Source organism: Haemaphysalis longicornis, unplaced genomic scaffold (genome assembly GCF_048455015.1).
Source record: "Haemaphysalis longicornis isolate Haplotype H1 unplaced genomic scaffold, Haemaphysalis longicornis Haplotype H1 scaffold_8, whole genome shotgun sequence".
In the NCBI taxonomy this organism is placed as follows: Eukaryota; Metazoa; Arthropoda; class Arachnida; order Ixodida; family Ixodidae; genus Haemaphysalis; species Haemaphysalis longicornis.
The window spans coordinates 156,515,357-156,532,650 of NW_027526445.1; the positions used below are offsets into that span (position 1 = coordinate 156,515,357).

Sequence of the window (17,294 nt, forward strand, 5' to 3'; positions counted from 1 at the left end):
TTGTGCTGCGGTCTTCTGTTCAAGTCAGGCGTTTATTAAAAAAAAAAACACAGCAGCGCTTTTGTCGCATTTTGCGTGACTTGTGGAGAAGGCCAGTGTGGCAGGATGTTCTCCTCAGGGAACATGCGCCCAGAGTCTAACTTCTGTAGAGTTAAAGAGAGACGGCTTCTTTCCTACCCAAGAAACGTGGACACTCGCGTAGAAAATCTTGTATGGTACAGTGGAACCCCGCTGATATGTCCCCCCGACTTACGATGAACCACTTCTTATGACGGATCACCGCGGTCTCCGCAAACTGCCCATAGAAGCAATTCATTAAAATCCCCGATGATACGACGCTCGAATGCCTACGGTCCGCTTCATATGACGGACTCTGGTTGCTTCGCCACCCGTCCTGACCTTCTTTATTCTAACCCCCATGTGACGCTCCTTGATATGCAAAGGTCCGCCGGTTGGTCAGACCACTTACTGAACAGATGCAAGCCAGGAGGCGGGTACCCGTGAGCGGGAGTTAAGCTGCGACGGCCCTATGCGGCAGAAGTACGCCAACGCTCCAAACGCGAGAAGTCGAAATTCCGGTGGAAGGTGGAGCGTGAATTTGAAGCTCCCGTTGAACCGCCGAGGGACGCGAAACACATACGACGCAGCCGCACGACGATGACCGGACAGCCGCTTTCCCGCCCGCTTGCTAGAAGCTTCTCCCTTTCACTACGATCTTTCTCCCTATATCTCTGCTCTCTGCTCATCGAAAGCCGCGATGTCACTCCGCTCTTTCCTTTGCTAGAGTACCTCAATTCACGCAGGAGAAGCAAAATGCAGGAGGCGATGGGAGTAGACACTTAGTGGTTGGCCTCGCCATTTTTGGGTCCGTCGCTGGCCGCCGCTGCAAGTCACGGTAGCAAGACCATGCTATAATTTTTGCCGCAGCACGGTTTACTCAAGAAAGTTGAATTACCGTATCCTTTTCGCATTTCTGGGTTTCGTGGGAAACGAAAACAGCTATGTGTTGAGAACTATGATCCAATAGCGATGCCACGGGACCGTTCAAACGGTGTCTCCACCAGGCACAGCAATGCCGTTGTTTTGTTGATCTCAGCTGTGTACTATCGTTCGTTTCGCTAAGCCTTGGCAGTCTTACACTCGCCTTTTCATCTCTCAATTCGCTTAACCACGTCGGCATTATATGGCGTAGCGCGCGGCACTTGGCTAGCGGGCTAGCTGGACGCCATAAAGGGGAGGTGGGCACAGCATGCTTTTTTTAACTTGGGATTTCAGCTAAAGGATCTCAAATAACGCGAGAACGCACTAAAGATAGAAGTTTAAATACCTTCGCAGCCCACCTATCGCGTGAGGCCGTCTACTAGGAAGCAATCTATACGCAGCACCCCCATCCTACTACACCCCCGGTCATACGACGCTTTCTCGCGGTCCTTTCAAAGTCGTATTATCGGGGTTCCACAGTATCTAGATGCCTCACTGGGTTCCATTGCAATCAAATAGAAGTAAGCATTTTTAAACGCGACTACAAGCAGAGACGACAAAGAATGGTTGCATCATACCATGGGAGGCCTAATGGAAGGTGACGTTGGAAGTGCGGGTCCAGGGCAACATTACGAGTGCTCGTAAACTCTCCGACAATTCATTTGCACAGCGTGGTCTCCCGGGAAAGTTTACGGAGAGTCCTAGCTGCGCCCGTCCTGGATAACGCAATGGATATGGTCTTTGTGCTTTGGTGGGCCAAGCGTGCGTCAGCGTCACACTTTCGTTTCCGACAAGGCCGCAGTGACTAGGAAGACACGGAAAGGAAATGCTAAGACCCACTTGGGCGGCAAGGTCGTACAATAGCCTTATCTCGACCAGAAGCTGTTCATAGGTTTCATGGCACAGGGCTGATTGGAGCGATTAAAGCGCAGGCTTTGAGTCGCATCAGATCGCCCATCTTCAGCATGCTGCTCTTTCAATGGTGTAAAGTGTACAACGGATGACTAAGTTCTGTAGCCGTAAAAGGCGCAAAATAGGGTATTTTGAGTTCTGCGGAGATCTAAATTTCTGGTATAATAACGGACGACCATCGTGCCGATCACGTTTTTTTAGTCAAATGGATGCTTGGTATCGGCTTTCCCTATTTTACTGCGTCTATCACGGTGGTTGCCTTTCACGGTTTAGTATGGGAATGATGACTCGTTGGGATTTCTTATTGCGTATAACTTCCCAAATTTACCACAATCTATAATTGTGCCATGTACATAATTTGCATTGGGCTGTCTGTTAATATAGCAGGAAATTTCTCAGGAGCATCACAATTTTAAAGAAACAATCCCTTATTTGGTACAGATCGCGATCATGTTTTTATAGCCGGTCATCGAAGTTTCCGGAAAATACAAATGTCGTCAGTGCAAGTTTCTACCATCTGAGAAGTAACGCTTGTATGTGCGAGCAGCGACGATGTGTTAATGCAAGCTGTGTATGGAAGGGAAGCTTGAAAGGCATTCCATGGCCGGTGTGTAATGGCAGGTTACTGCTTGATATGAAATGGCTTTTTGTATGAGAGGTAAGAGTCAATTGGTGAGGTAGAAACTGCGCTAAAATATTACCTATTAGAGCTTAGCGCAAAGAAGCTACCCCTGCACTTTTTGTAGTCGGATCACGTCTGTTTTTTTTCTTGCTATCTTTGAAAACCACAGCTTTTAGTTGAATATTCAGAACGAGCACCGTGGGATTAATATTTCCCCTGATAGTTACTTCTACATTACCGAACAAAAAAAACTTTACGTATTGTGGCACTTGTGCGATGCTGCACCAATAATTTCGCACGATGTTTTATGGTTTATTTAAAAAAATCGTTGTTGCTGTGAGGTATTTTTGCCTTTGATTTCAACCTACTCATTTGCTTTCATACGTACGTAATCAAAGCTACTTAAAAAGGGTGGGATAATTTTATGTCTTGAGGATAACAATTGAAACATGCCGCGCGCCACTGATCTGCTGGGCATTAAAATTGGCACCATAAAGCATTTCCGATGATGAAGAAACGTGTGAAACATTGGCAGGTTTAGATCTAGAGACTGTACATGCTACAATAGTTTGAAACACTCAAATGCAATAAAAATTGCTTGCCACAACATCTGCGTGTCGCCTACTACTAGCGGAATGTGAGCTGTGAAGCTTAATCGGGGTGACACCTTTTATAACTGAAATATGTAAACACTCTGGTATTCATAAATGTCGGCGTTATCCATCTTTTGTACACCGTTGATAATTCCTTAATCTTTTAGGGCAGGAAGAAACAACGCAGACTGAGGCTGAGGTGGATGTGACTCAAAAAGGCAAGTAGTCAGAGGAATTCGTGTTTGTAAAACCCAGAATGAACCTTTTTTGTCCATGCTACCTGATGACGTCCCGAATTAACAAGAGAGCTTCTTTCCCCTCTGAACATGTGTGTATTGGAACAGTATATAAGTGTAATTTATGTAAACACCTTTTTATGGAGGAAAAAAAATTTCTCCTAGAGAGAGAACTGCAACTGTGTGTGTACGTTATAACATTGGCAGGAACCTTTTTGCTCCTGGTGAAAAGTTTGCTGCTAAAAAGATTTCTCTTGTGTCTCCCGTGAGGAGAATAAACATTAGGTGTTAGCCGTCGTTGAAAAGAAAGAAGTGCAAGAAATGTGTTCTCCTATGATCACATATGTCGCTGGACCTCCTAAGTAACAGGACGATTACCTAGGCGAGTCTGATATTGAGGGAAGATGATAACCAGTTTAAGGGACACGAGAATTCTTGGGACACCTCTGTTAAGACAGTGAAGGTGAGCAAGAGAGGATTAATTGAGATCGTTCAAAGGAAAAGGGGCTGAATATATGAATAATGACGAAAATTAGTGGTGGGCTGAAAATATCTTGCCAAAGCAAGCAAGAGAATCCCTTGTTATTTATTCTAAAATGTTGGTTTTGTTACGCTGCCTGCGGAAGATGAGGAAATTTATAGTTTGCTTTGAATTTTGACAATTTCCTGATAGAAGTCGCCAAACCGTGTTATTGTAATATTGCGAGTAGAGAACCCCCAGAGTACCATCATTTTATTATACGGACCTCATTTTAGGTCGCGCAAGAACAGTCCACTAGTACAAATGCTTTTGTAGATGTTATAACCATACGAATAATTTCTGTGCGCGAAGGAGAAAATATCACCAAAGTTTTTGGTATGCAAGATATAAAAATGGAGTCTGTGCAAAGTGACAAGTAAGAATTTAAGGTTCCCTGAGAAATACCTGGTTTTGAAATGTACCGGTGTTGGCGCCTGAAACAGAATACTGCTCAATAAAAAAAAATATAGACGTAAATAAAACCTAATTTCTAGAGAAGTTGTTGGCCGATATAGGAAATTTATGTGGCTTGCCTAATATGAAACTGGACTATTTCATTTGTTTAAGAGTACTTGGCGTGTTACTTTATGTTTTGTGTCTAGGACTTCCTTTATCACTTTTGTATTGGTGCTGTACCGCAGCAACCGGCCCACATTGATGCTTTATATTGCACTGCCCTATTCGATGTTGTTTGTACGTTATACCTCTATTTTCCCATATGTTCCATTATACTTGTCCATCATATACTCCAGGTTACTCACAGCGGACACGTGACTACGCTTTGGGAGTATCTTTAACATCATATCGAGAACTGCTGTCGTTCATAAAAACGGAATTACTTCTAAATTACTCAGAACAGTGGTACAGACAAACTCGAGAGTTCTCGGAGTTTATTTCTGTAATTTTTCTTACTTCTACCATTAGAAAAGTTGTGTTGGACGTCGCTCCAGTGTCTTAACTGTGTAAGCAAGCGGTAAAGGAGAAAGTTAGGATGACAGTTTAAAAGCCTGATAATAGACACGAACCGGCATATTTTAGGGTTCACATGTAATCCTTTACTGGATTCATTTGGCGTGTTTCATTATTTATTGGTACTTCAGACCAGAAACCCGCCCAGAAAAATTTGGCGGATTTGAAAAAACCTGCAAGTTCCTGAGCAGTTTCCGCGCTGATAAAAAGAGTAAACATTCTTGCGGATATACTACACTTCCTCTTGTTTAACACTGATGAGAGCTTGTTCCGCCCTATGCAGGCGGTTGTGTTTGTACAGTGCTACAAATTCAATTACATTGGTAAGCTTAGTATAGTTTGCCTAAACTTCTCTACATTGTGGAACACAGATATCTCAAAAAGTGCTCCGATTCGGCCAGTTGTTCGGGCGAGATTTGTGGCTCGAAACCTTGATTCGGCAGCTAAAATTTGTGCGGTATCACGAGACAGCTGAGACAAAATCTCTCAGTCGCAAGACCGTCGAAGCAATGAAACCAAGGCTTCCGCCGTCACTTTCAAGAAAGAGGTACAACTAAAGTGCTCTGCTATTATCAATAAGTATAATGCACCTAAATTAGCAGAACAGCTCGAAAGAAAATTTTTACGTGACATGGAAATAAAAAAAACTTGATGAGGTTTAACTCTTCTAAACCTAGTTCTTACGATCAAAATCAGAAAGTATACATGCAGTGTTGTGGATGTTTCCTTTAGCCTGAGATTCCGTAGCCTGCTGTGTAACTATGCCGACAAGATGGTTAGATCCTTCTCTTGCGCGTAGAGGCATGCACAGGCAAGCCGACGCGCCATAGGTTGTAAGGGTGAGGAACCAAGCGCCGGCAAAGCATCGCTTTCCTGTGCGTGCAACGTGTGTTTCCCAGAGTTCGTTCCTACAAAGCAAGAGTGCTGTAGGAGTCGTTGAACACTCGCCTATACAAGTGGTTCGCCAGCGCTGAACCGTGCGCAGAGACGGCCCAGGTGCCGCTGGGCAATAAGGCGCCGGCGACGCATCCGTTTCAAATTCGCCTAGTCACGTGGTTTAGCAAAGACGAAGCTGCGAGCAAGGAAGGGATAGTATTGGGGAAGCGTGCACGACTGCGGCAGAACGTCAATTTTACGCGATGAATTCTCTGAATGATGCAACGTAGTAGAGCATTCCCCCTAAAATGATAGAACTAAGACTAATGTTAACGAAGGGAGCGTGTTCTACATGGGGGCGCGTACGAGAGGCAGATATGGTAGCTTTCGTTGATACGATGGAGCGGTTTTAGGCCGCCAATATAATCTGGCGTACTCACAACTGGTGAACCACATGAGTAGCAGAATGGACTTAAAGGAATAGGGGTTACCAGAAGAGAAGACCGACAACCTGATATGTGGCTGCTAGAAAACTTGTAGAAAAATAGAGCATCGGAGAAGGCGGGTTAGCAGCAGTTGGCAATCATTGACTGAGCACTTTGTGTAAATAAACAGGCTTAGTATAATAACGATATTTGACGCAACTGGTATTCGATAAAAAAAATTGTGCAACCTCAAGTACGTCATTTGTCATTTTTATTGCTCTGTGAAGCGCCTGTTGTTGCTACCACAGTAGTTGCATGATGAACGCCTTTATAGTTTGCCTTGCTTGTTGACAGCTTCGTTCACTCAGTAGCCGAAGCTACGATCTTGTCCGAATGATCTCGCACCGAATTCTCCAAGAAGAGGCGTTGTTTTTAAACGGCGCGGTGACGTCATGCAAATCCATTTGTTGTTGGCTGGGGCGCCGCTTTGAGTGCAGGAAGAGGGGTAAAGTCACACACAGGAGCACTGTAGCAACGGCGAAAAATCGAAAGCAAAATGACGGGAGGCAGTCGATCTCGCTTCGTGCCTTTGCTGTAACAAAACTCTGTGTGCATACACCCCTCTTTCTGCCCCTCAAAACGGCGACCCTGGCGGAGAACACATGCATTGGCATGGCGCTACGGCGTCATTTCAGTAGGACGCATATTTTTGGAGAATTCGGCCACAAGAGTGTGGCACTTCAAACGCGCCAGCATTAAAGTCTGACGCAGATCTTTTCTAGGTATCGCAATACACAATGAGAAAGCAGCCATATTTTGACGAATTTTTGTTCGTGTCTTCGTATCCGATAGGAATAGAATTGAGGGGAAGGACGCTGTTAATTTACTATTTTTTCTCGTATCTGACAAAAAGCTCTACTTTTGTTCCCAGTGATCCTTTGAAATATCACCGTGAGAACGAACATTTTTTAAGATATTCTGGTGAAAGTCCCTAATGCAGCATGATGCCAAATATGAGCAATTTCTCTGATGTAATCAAAAATCAATGTGGTTAATAGAAATTTAGCATATATTTTGTATAAAACAATCTTTTGTAAATAAATGAAGCTACTTTTTATGCACAGTTTTCTTGATATTTGTACCTACCGGTTCCCATGGAAACCTTGAAGTATCGGTTCTTCCTTGAGCTGTGCAGCAGGAACTATATGCTCCTGATGATATATGTTCCATTTTTCAGCTCCGTATTGTTACATTATCGCACCATTGCCTTTCCGTTTCTACTGAAATGTTTTGTACTAGGTGTGCGAGGTGAGAAAAATGGGTTGTGTTTAAAATATTTGTACATTCTGTGAATGAAGAGTACACCCGGCTGCTTTTCGAGAAAAGAAGGAAAAAAAGAGGAACTCAGTAGCGATCTGTACTTTTCGAGTTAGAAGCAGTCTGCACTTTCTATGTTGTTTTAGAACATGGTACGCGTTCCTAAGAAAAGCGTTTCGAGTTAGAAGCAGTCTGCACTTTCTATGTTGTTTTAGAACATGGTACGCGTTCCTAAGAAAAGCGTTTCTGTGCCGCCCTAAACGAGCGCTGGAATACCATTTTTGAGGGATAGTCTTTGTAAGTGAGAAATTATGTACGACACTCGCCTTTTACACCCTGTGAACGTCTGCCATAACTTCCTGTTTTCTGACTGCTAAATTATTTTTTTGTCATCCAACTAGAGAAACCAACGAAGAAGAAGGGGAAGGATTTGGAGACAAAAGGTTAGTTGGCCGGCAAGTTTTTCTTGTTTGTAAAAACAGCTAAGGCTCTTTTAACGGCTTTTTTCGCAAGACTTCTTAGGATTTATGACAGATAGTTTTCGCACTGGCCCCTTGTATACCCATGTGAATTGGTACTTGTATTTGGTAAAAGCAGCTTATGCTTTATTGGTGGCGTTTCTCGCCGCACTGTTTATTGCTGAGGAGAGGTTGTGTTCGCGCTGTCTCTTTCTATAGGCATGAGAATTGACAGAAATACAAGGGCTCTGTTAATGAATCACATATTTAGCATACATAAAATGAACATCTTTTTATTGATTAGCAGCCATCCTTCTTGAGTGCCGAAACTGATTGCGCCAGACTGCCAGAATAGTTGCTCGAAAATAAAAACCTTAAATTCGCAGGTAAATTTTATTTTCATTTTTGTATCATAAGAACACCAAAGCAGAGGCCCGCATGTTTAGGTAGTTTGGAGTGATACAACGTAGTTGTTGTCTAAATTGTAAATAAGACGATATGAGATGTAGCTGCTTCAATAATCAATTGTGTCATTCAAAACAAAAAATTGGTTTCAATATCCGCTGGTGTGGTGGTTTGATAAAAAATGCAAACGACACCCTCAATGATGATCCATCCGACTGCACTTGAATTCACGCACATGGCTCTACAACGAGATAAAAAAAAGGCAAAAGAAAGGAAAAAATGTTAACCAGGCTACGGTCTACTGTGCTATCCTACACGTGGGAAAGGGCAACAATAAAGAAAAAGTGAAAAATAGAAAAAGAAGATGAATGTCTGGTCACAGCATAAAGTGGTGTTCGCAGCGGTAGGACGCTATTTATAGAAGAGTTCAGTGAGTTCACAGGGGGTATTCTTTTGCGCTACAGTGTTCTGTGCAAGTCGGGCGTTTTTTTTTTAAAACACAGCAGCAGGTTTCTCGCCTTGTGCGTGGATTGCGGAGAAGGCCAATGGCTCAGGATTTTCTACTGAGAGAACGGGCGCCGAGAGTCTAGCTTTCGTAGAGTAGAAGAGAGTTGGCTTCTTTCCCTAGAAAAACGTGGACACTCGCAATGGAAATGTATGGTATCTGGACGCCTCACTGGCTGCCATTCCAATCAAATAGTGAAAGCATTTGTAGATGCGACTACAAGCCAGAGACGACAAAGAATGGTTGCATCATACCGGGGGAGCCCTAATGGAAGTGGACGTTGAAGGTGCGGGTCCAGGGAACTATTATGAGTGCACGTAAACTCTTGGGTAGTGCATTTGGATAGCTTTGCCTCCCGGGCAAGTTTATGGAGAGCCCTAGCTGCGCCCGCCCTTGAAATTGGAATGGATGTGGTCTTTGTGCTTTGGTGGGCCAAGCGGGCGGCAGCGTCACACTTTCGTTTCCGAGAATGTCGCGATGACTAGGAAGCCACGGGAAGAGAATGCCATGACCCGCTTGTGCGGCACGGTCGTACAATAGCCTTATCTTAGCCATGTGCTGTTCATAGGTTCCATGGCACAAGGCTGACTAAAGCAATTGAAGCGCAGGCGTTGAGTCGCATAAGATCGTCCATCTTGAGCATAGTGTCTTTTCAATCATGTAAAGTGTACAACGGATGACAGTAAGTTCTTGAGCCGTAAAAGGGGTAAGATGGGCTATTTGAAATTCTGCGCATATGTACATTCCTGGTATGGCAACGGTCGATCACAGTGCCGATCACATTTTTTGAGTCAAATTGATGATGGGTGTCGTCATTGTCCTATTTCACTACGTCTATCACGGTGGTTGTTCTTGACTGTTTATTAAGGGAATGATGGCTCATTGGTTTTTTTTATTGCGTATAAGTCCCCAAATTTACTGTAATATTGGCATGTAGATAATTTGCATTAGGCCGGCTGGTAATATAGCAGGAAATGTTTCAAGAGCAACACACTTTTAAAGAAACAACCCCCTATTTTGAGCAGATCGCGATCATGTTTTTATAGGCGATCGTCAAAGTTTCCAGAAAATACAAATGTTGTCAGGACCAGTTTCCACCATCTGAGAAGTAATGCTTGTATGTGCGACCAGCGACGACGTGTTAATTGAAGCTGTGTACTGAAGGGAAGCTTTAAAAGCATTCCAGTGTGGTGTGTAATGGCAGGTTACTGCTTGATACGAAAGGAATTTTGTCCAATAGGTAAGTATTAATTTGGTCGGTAGTAACTGCGGAATAATATTACCTATTAGAGCTCTGCGCAAAGCAGCTACCCCTATACTTTTTTGGTCTGATCACGTCTGTTTTTTTCCGCTGCTCTCTTTGAAAACCAGAGCTTTTACGTGAATATTCCAAACAAGTACCGTGGGAATTATATTTCGCTCGATATTTACTTCCACATTATCGAACAAACAAAAAATGTTCGCATTGTGGCACTTGTGCGATGCTGCACCAATAAGTGTGTAATATTTGTTATACTCTATTAGAAATTGGTTGTTGCTGTGAAGTATGTTTACCTTTGATTTCAACCTATTCATTTGTTTTCAAAGATACGTAATCAAAGCTAATTAAAAAAGGCGGGATAATTTTAGGTTTTTAGGATAAGAATGGAAACATGCGGGGCGCCGCCGATTTGCAGGTCATTAAAATGGACATAATAACGCATTTCCCACGATGAAGAAACGCCTGAAACGTTGGCTACTGCTTTAGATCTACAGTTTGTACAGGTTACAATGGTCTGAAACACTCAAATACAATAAACACTGCATAACGCAACATCTCCGTATCGCCTACTACTAGCGGAACGGGAGCTGTGAAGCTAATTCGGGGTGACGCCCTTTACAACTGAAACATGTAAACCCTTTGGTACTCATAAACGTCAGCGTTATTCATCTGTTTGTACACGGTTCAATATTCCTTAATCCTTTAGGACAAAAAGAAACAAAGGGGGGGGAGACTAAGGCGGATGTCACTAAAAAAGGCAAGTAGTGAAAGGAATTGTTGTTTGTAAAACCCGGACTGAACCTTTTTTTGGCTATGCTACCCGACGGCGTCACTAATTGACAAGTCGGCTTATTCTCCTCTGGGCAGGTTTATATTAGAAAAGTATATAAATATAGTTGATCTAAACATATTTTTACGGAGGAAAAACAATTTCCTCTGAGAGAGAGGGCTACAACTGTAAGCGTACGTTATAACGGGGACAGGATCCTTTCTTCTGCTGCTAAAAAGTTTGCTGGTAAAAAGAGTTCTCTTGTATCTCCCGTGAGGAGATTAAAGATAAGTGTTAGCCATCGTTGAAAAGAAATGATTGCAAGAAATGCGTTCTGCTATTATCACATACGTCGGTGGACCACCAGGGTAACAGGACGGCTACCCAGACGGGGCTGATAGTGAGGGAAGATGATAACCAGATTAAGGGACAAGAGAATTCTTGGCACACCTCTGTTAAGACAGTGAAGGTGAGTAAGAGAGGATAAATGGAGATCGTTCAAAGGATAAAGGGGCTGAATATATAAATGATGACGAAAATAAGTTATGTGCTGAAAATGTATTGCCAACACAAGCAGGGAAATTCCTCATTGTTATTTATTCTAAAATATGGGTTTTTATACGCTGCCTACTCAAGATGAGGAAATTTATAGTTTTATGCAGATGTTACAATGTCCTGATAGAACTCGCCAAACGCTATTATTGTAATAATGGATGTAGGGAACCTCCAGAGTACGAGAATGCGGAAATCTTTTTAGTTCACGCAAAAACAAGCTCCCACAACAAATGTTTTGCTGTAGATGTTATAACAGTAGGAATAATTCCTGTGCGCGAACACGAGAATCTTACCCAAAGTTTCTGCTATGCGCGATACAAAAATGGAGTGTATGCAAAGCGTCAAGTAAGAATTCAAGGTTTCAAGAGAAATGACTGGTTTTTAAAAGTACCGGTTTTGGCGCCCAAAACAGACTACGGCTCAATCAGAAAAGTTATTTACGTAAATAAAACCACATTTTTAGTGCAGCAATTCACCAATAAATAAAATGTAGGTCCCCTGCCTAACAAAACAAGACTATGTTATTCGTTTAACGGTACTTGGCCTGTTATTTTATGAGTTGCTTTATTACTTTTTACTGTTGCTATACCGCAGCAATTGTCCCACATGGATGCTTTATATTGCATAGCTCTATTCGATGTTGTTTGCGTGTCATACCTCTATCTCCCCATATGTTCCATTATACTTGTCCTCAAAAGTACTCCAGGTTACTGAGAGCAGACATGTGATAACGTTTTGAAAGTAAATTGAACATCCATTGAGAACTACTGAAGTTCATAAAAAGGGAATTACTTCTGAATCTTTTCCATCAATGGGACAGACAAAACGCGATAGTTCTCGTAGTTCTCGTATTTTATTTCCGTTGTTTTTGCATTAGTTCGACCATTAGAAAAATTGCGATAAACATCGTTCAGTGTCTTTTTAACCGTGTTAACAAGTGCTGAAGGAGAAACATAGGATGACAATTTGAAAGCCTGATAATACATGCGGACTGGCCTTTTTAGGATTCACATGTATTTCTTTACTTGATTCCTTTTGCGTGTTCGATTATTTATCGGTACACCAGTCAAGAAACCAGCCCAGGAAAATGCGGGAGATTCGAACAAACCAGGCAAGTACCTGAGCAGTTTCCTCGCGGGTAACAGGAGCAAACATTCTTGTGGCTTTACTACACGTCCACTTGTTTAACACTGATGAGAGTGTTTTTCGCAATATACTGGTGGTTGGATTTTTATAGTGCTACAAATTTAATTACAGTGGGAAGCTTAGAATAGTTTGCCTAAAGGTCTCTACATTGGGAAAGACGGATATTTCCCAAAGAGCTCCAATTCGCCCAGTTGTTCATGCGATATGTGTGGCTTGAAACCTTGATTAGGCTGCTAAAATGTGTGCGGCATCACGAGACCACCAAGACAAATCTCTCAGTCGCAAGACCTTCGAAGGAATGAAACCAAGGCTTCCGCCGTGACTGTCATGAAGTAGGGGAAACTAAAGTGTCCCTATATTATCACTTAGTTTAATGCACCTAAATTTGCTAAACACCTCGAAAGAAAACTTCAGTTTTTACCTGCCAGGGAAATAAAAAAAATGGCTGAGGTTTAATTTTTCTAAACTTTTTTCTTACGATTCAAAGCAGAAAGTATGCCCGCAATGTTATATAATGTTATACTCAACTTGAGATTGCGCAGCCAATCAACTTTGTCTACAAGATGGTTAGTTCGTCGCTTGCGCTTAAAGGCACGCATAGCCAGCCGACGCCCCATAGAGCGTAAGGGTGACCAACCAAGCGCCGGCAAAGCATCGGCTTCCTTTGCGTGCAGTGTGTCTTTCTTGACGTACTCACAACTAGTGAGCCACATGACTAGCAGAATGGCAATAAAGGAACAGGGGTTATCAAAAGAGAAGACCGACAATCTGATATAGGAATGCTAGAAAAATTGTAGCAAAACCAAGCTTCGGAGAAGGCGGTATAGCAGCAGTTGGCAATAAATGACTGAGGACGTTGTGTACATAAACAGGTTTAACATAATGACGATAATTACTGCAATAGGTATTCCATAGAGACTTTTAGAGAATAGAGCTACGATGTTATTACTAAAGCAGGTGTTGCATGATGAGCGCCTCTCTGGTTTTCTTTGCTTTTTGACAGCTTCGTTCACGAAGTCCCCGAGTTCACGATCGTGTCTGAAAGATCTGGGGCCAAATTCTCCAAAAAGAGGCGTTATTTTGAAACGTCGCGGTAGCGTTATGCAAATGCATGTGTTCGTAGGCTGGGATGCGGATTTGAGGGACAGGAAGAAGGGTAAAGCCCACACAGGAACACTGTAGCAAAGGTGCAAATCGCAAGCAAAATGACGGGAGGCAGTTGGCGTCGCTTTGTGCCTTCGTTGTAACAAACTCTGTGTGCTTTTCCCCCTCTTCCTGACCCTAAAAGCGGTGCTCCTGGCTGAAAACACAAGTATTTGCATGGCGCCATGGCGTCGTTTCGAAGCGATACTTATTTTTTTGGAGAATTTGGCTTGATAAGTGGGGCTCTTCAAACGCGGCAGCATTTAAGTGTGAAATGAATCCTGTTGGGTATCGCAGTAAACAATGACAAAGCAGCCATATTTCGGCAATATTTTGTTCGTGCCTTCGTAGCCGCCAGGGATAGAATTGAGGGGATTGACGCGGTTAACTTATTAAATTTTTCCGGTCTCTGACAAAAAGTTCCACTTTTGTTCTCAGTGATCCTTTGAAATTACAACCTGAGATAGAATTGTTTTTAAAATACTCCAGTGAAAGTCCCTGATGCAGGATGGGGTAAATTTGAGCAATTTTTCGGATGTAATCAAGAGTAGGTTTTGGTTATGAAAATTTAGCATATCTTTTGCATAAAACAATCTTGTGTACATCAATGAAACTACCTTTTATGCACAGCTTTCTTGATATTTCTACCTACCGGTCCCCATCGAAACCTTGAAGTATCGGTTTCCCTGAGCGGTGCAGCAGGAACTATATGCTCCTGTTGGTATATGTTCCATTATTCAATTCCGTGTGGTTACTGTGCCGCATCATTGACTTCCCGTTTATCCTGAAATGTTTTATAGAAAGTGTACACTCTTAGGCAAAAAGGACTAAAATAGGGACTAAAATACAGCAGTTAGTCTTCACGGGCAACACTTCATCTTCAATGGGAGTATCTGTAGCAGAGTGTGTGCCGTGTGCACAAATCCGGACTAACTGTTCGTCCCCGCCGATCTATAAGGAGTGACGAGAAGGCAAAACGCATGCATTTAGTCCCTTTCCTGCGTCGTTAATCCCCTAATGGTGTCGTCGTTCCCATTTGGCGCATATGTCTGTGTACAGTTACGGATTCCCAAAACACAAGTCATTGCAGTCAGTGGGTCCTTTGCATGGTGCCACAGGAAAAAAATCTTTATGTTAATTATAAAAAAAGCGCCTAGTGTCAATCGAGCGGCGGGTAATGGCAAGGAGCGGCGATGCCTGATCGACAGAAGCTTCTCGGCGAGGTTACGGTGATACGCTATGTTGCATACGATTCGGCGAGGTAATAACGGCCAATGAAAGATTTCAAGCCCGTCAACAATAACACAAATATTACTGACAATAGCAAACGTTGATCCCCAAGCGTAATGAATATGTATGTTTCACAGACACAAAAATACGCATTAGGTGCTGATGACAACAACTGCAAAATAAAAATGCTCGGTACAGGTAAGCGTCTTGAAGTTATCCTTTACACTCGGTACATAACTGCCTTGTGCACCAAAGCTGTGACAATGCTGCAACTGCTGTAAAACCCCGTTGCATCTCCCAGTCCCGATCGCCTAGCGACGCTAATCTGAAAAATTCAGGCTAAGCAATACCAAATTTGATTTGGCCGATGCAGGAAAATATGGTCTGTTTCCCTATTCTGACACTCACACAGACGACCGCTTTCACACACGATACCTAGAGCCCTTAACGCATGTATCGAACACTAAGAATACACTTAGTTTGCGCTAATTTGTGCGTAAACAAATGAGTCGTCAGATCACCCAGCCATCTATCTCAACAGGCGACGAGTGTATTGCTCTTTACGAGAAAAAACTGAATTGTGAGGCTGTACTTAGAATCGAAATGTGCAATGGACCCTCAAGTTAGCAAAGCGCTAAGCGAAAAGCGCAAATCGGGGTCACGGTCGCTTGAACGAATAGAAATTCCGGCACCAGTTGCAATGAATCCATCACCTGGCACAGCACTACACGCTGTACGCTGTACCCGACCATCCGTCCGGCATCCGCCTAGCTAAAGAAGAGCTCCGGAGTGAGCTAGAGCGGCGATACTGGGGCGCCCTTGTCCGCAGCCGCGAGCAGAGGGTCGAGTACAAGGCGCAGCCGTCCAAGATCTTCCGGGCTTTCGAGCGCGAGCGCATCGCCCGCAAAAAGATCAACGAGGTCAGCCACGGTGGCGGAGTCGCGCAGGGGCAGAAGGAAGTGGCGGCAGCCTTTTGCGACTATTTTAAAGACCTTTTCCGGTCTAGACCGACGCCAGACGGTGTGCCCACCGAGGTACTCTCTTCCTTACCCTCAGTGCCGGACGACGCAAAAGACCTAATCAACGCGCCTATAACCACGTGGGAGGTAGACCGCGAAATAAAAAAAACTCCCTAAGAACAAGTCTCCAGGTCCGGACGGCATCATCGCCGAATTTGATCGGGCGTTTCGAAAAGAATTGGGCCCCATTCTAGTGACCGTTTTTGAAAAATGCAGGCAGGAAGGTCGGCTCCTTCCCTCTATGCGGCAAAGCCACCTCGTTCGAATCCCCACAGAGACCAGCTCCAAAGCTTTACCGGCCGTAACCGACTTCCGCCCAATCACACTCCTATCTAGCGAGTATAAGATACTCGCTAGGATCCTAGCTCGACGCCTCGAGATGGCCCTCCGAGGCGTGGTTGGTGAGCATCAAACCTGCGGGTTCAAAGGTCGCTCAATCAACACCGATTTACATCGGATGAGGACCGCCTGCGAGGCTGCAGAGATGGGCGTGATGCCTATTGCGGTACTGCAACTAGATCTTCGAAAAGCCTGCGATCAAGTCGATCGCACATTTCTCTTCGCTCTTATTCAGCACTGTGGGATAGGGGAAACAATGATGGAATGGCTAGAAACGTGTTTAGCAGACATCACAACACGTGTGATGTTGGGGGGAGCACTCGGACCACCCATAGAGGTCAGCAGGTTGGTCCGCCAGGGATGTCCAATGTCTCCTGTCTTGTTCGCGCTCTATCTGAAACCACTCTGTCGAATGATCGCTACTTCCAACTCGATCAGGGGACTGGTCCTCGGGAATGAAGAACTCCGCGTGCTAGCGTACGCGGACGACATCGCCGTCGTCTGCACATCACGAATCCAGGTGAGCGAGGTCGTGGAGCTCGCACGTCGCTTCTGCCGCTTCTCTGGAGCGGAGCTAAACCTCTCCAAATCGGAGGGATATTGGCTGGGTGAATGGGAACTCAAGCCCCCCAGCTTCTGCAGCGCTCGCTGGAAGGATTCAATACACCGCTACCTGGGCGTGAACATGGCCCTATGGGAAGCCAACGCAGCCAGATGGCGACCTAGGCTAACGGCAGCGGAGGCCAACTTGCAACCATGGAGAACACGCCACATCGCCTTGGTCGCCTGAGCATACATCTGCAATGTCGTAGTGTACCCGGCTACCCTATACTCGGAGCGAGTCACCTCCATCGACAAGAAATCGGTGAACAAGTTGCATGGGTGGTCTTCGTCTGGCGCTCCTCGTACGAGCCTATGAGACGCACAAATCTCTTTTGGGAACTAGATGCCGGCGGCCTAGGTCTGGTCCACGTGGAGATTAAGCTGACAGTCCAACGTTTTATATATTTCCG

The 17,294-nt window shown here is 44.1% G+C and overlaps 1 protein-coding gene across 1 annotated transcript in view; it reads left to right on the plus strand.

Moving 5' to 3' along the window:
• LOC144148547 (papilin-like) overlaps window positions 1-17,294 on the plus strand; it is a 91,625-nt gene that overhangs the window by 26,422 nt on the left and 47,909 nt on the right. The window contains exon 9 of the mRNA XM_077680068.1: window positions 15,646-15,943. Within this exon, the coding sequence (XP_077536194.1) occupies window positions 15,646-15,943 (298 nt within the window). The remainder of the gene's footprint in view (window positions 1-15,645; window positions 15,944-17,294) is intronic.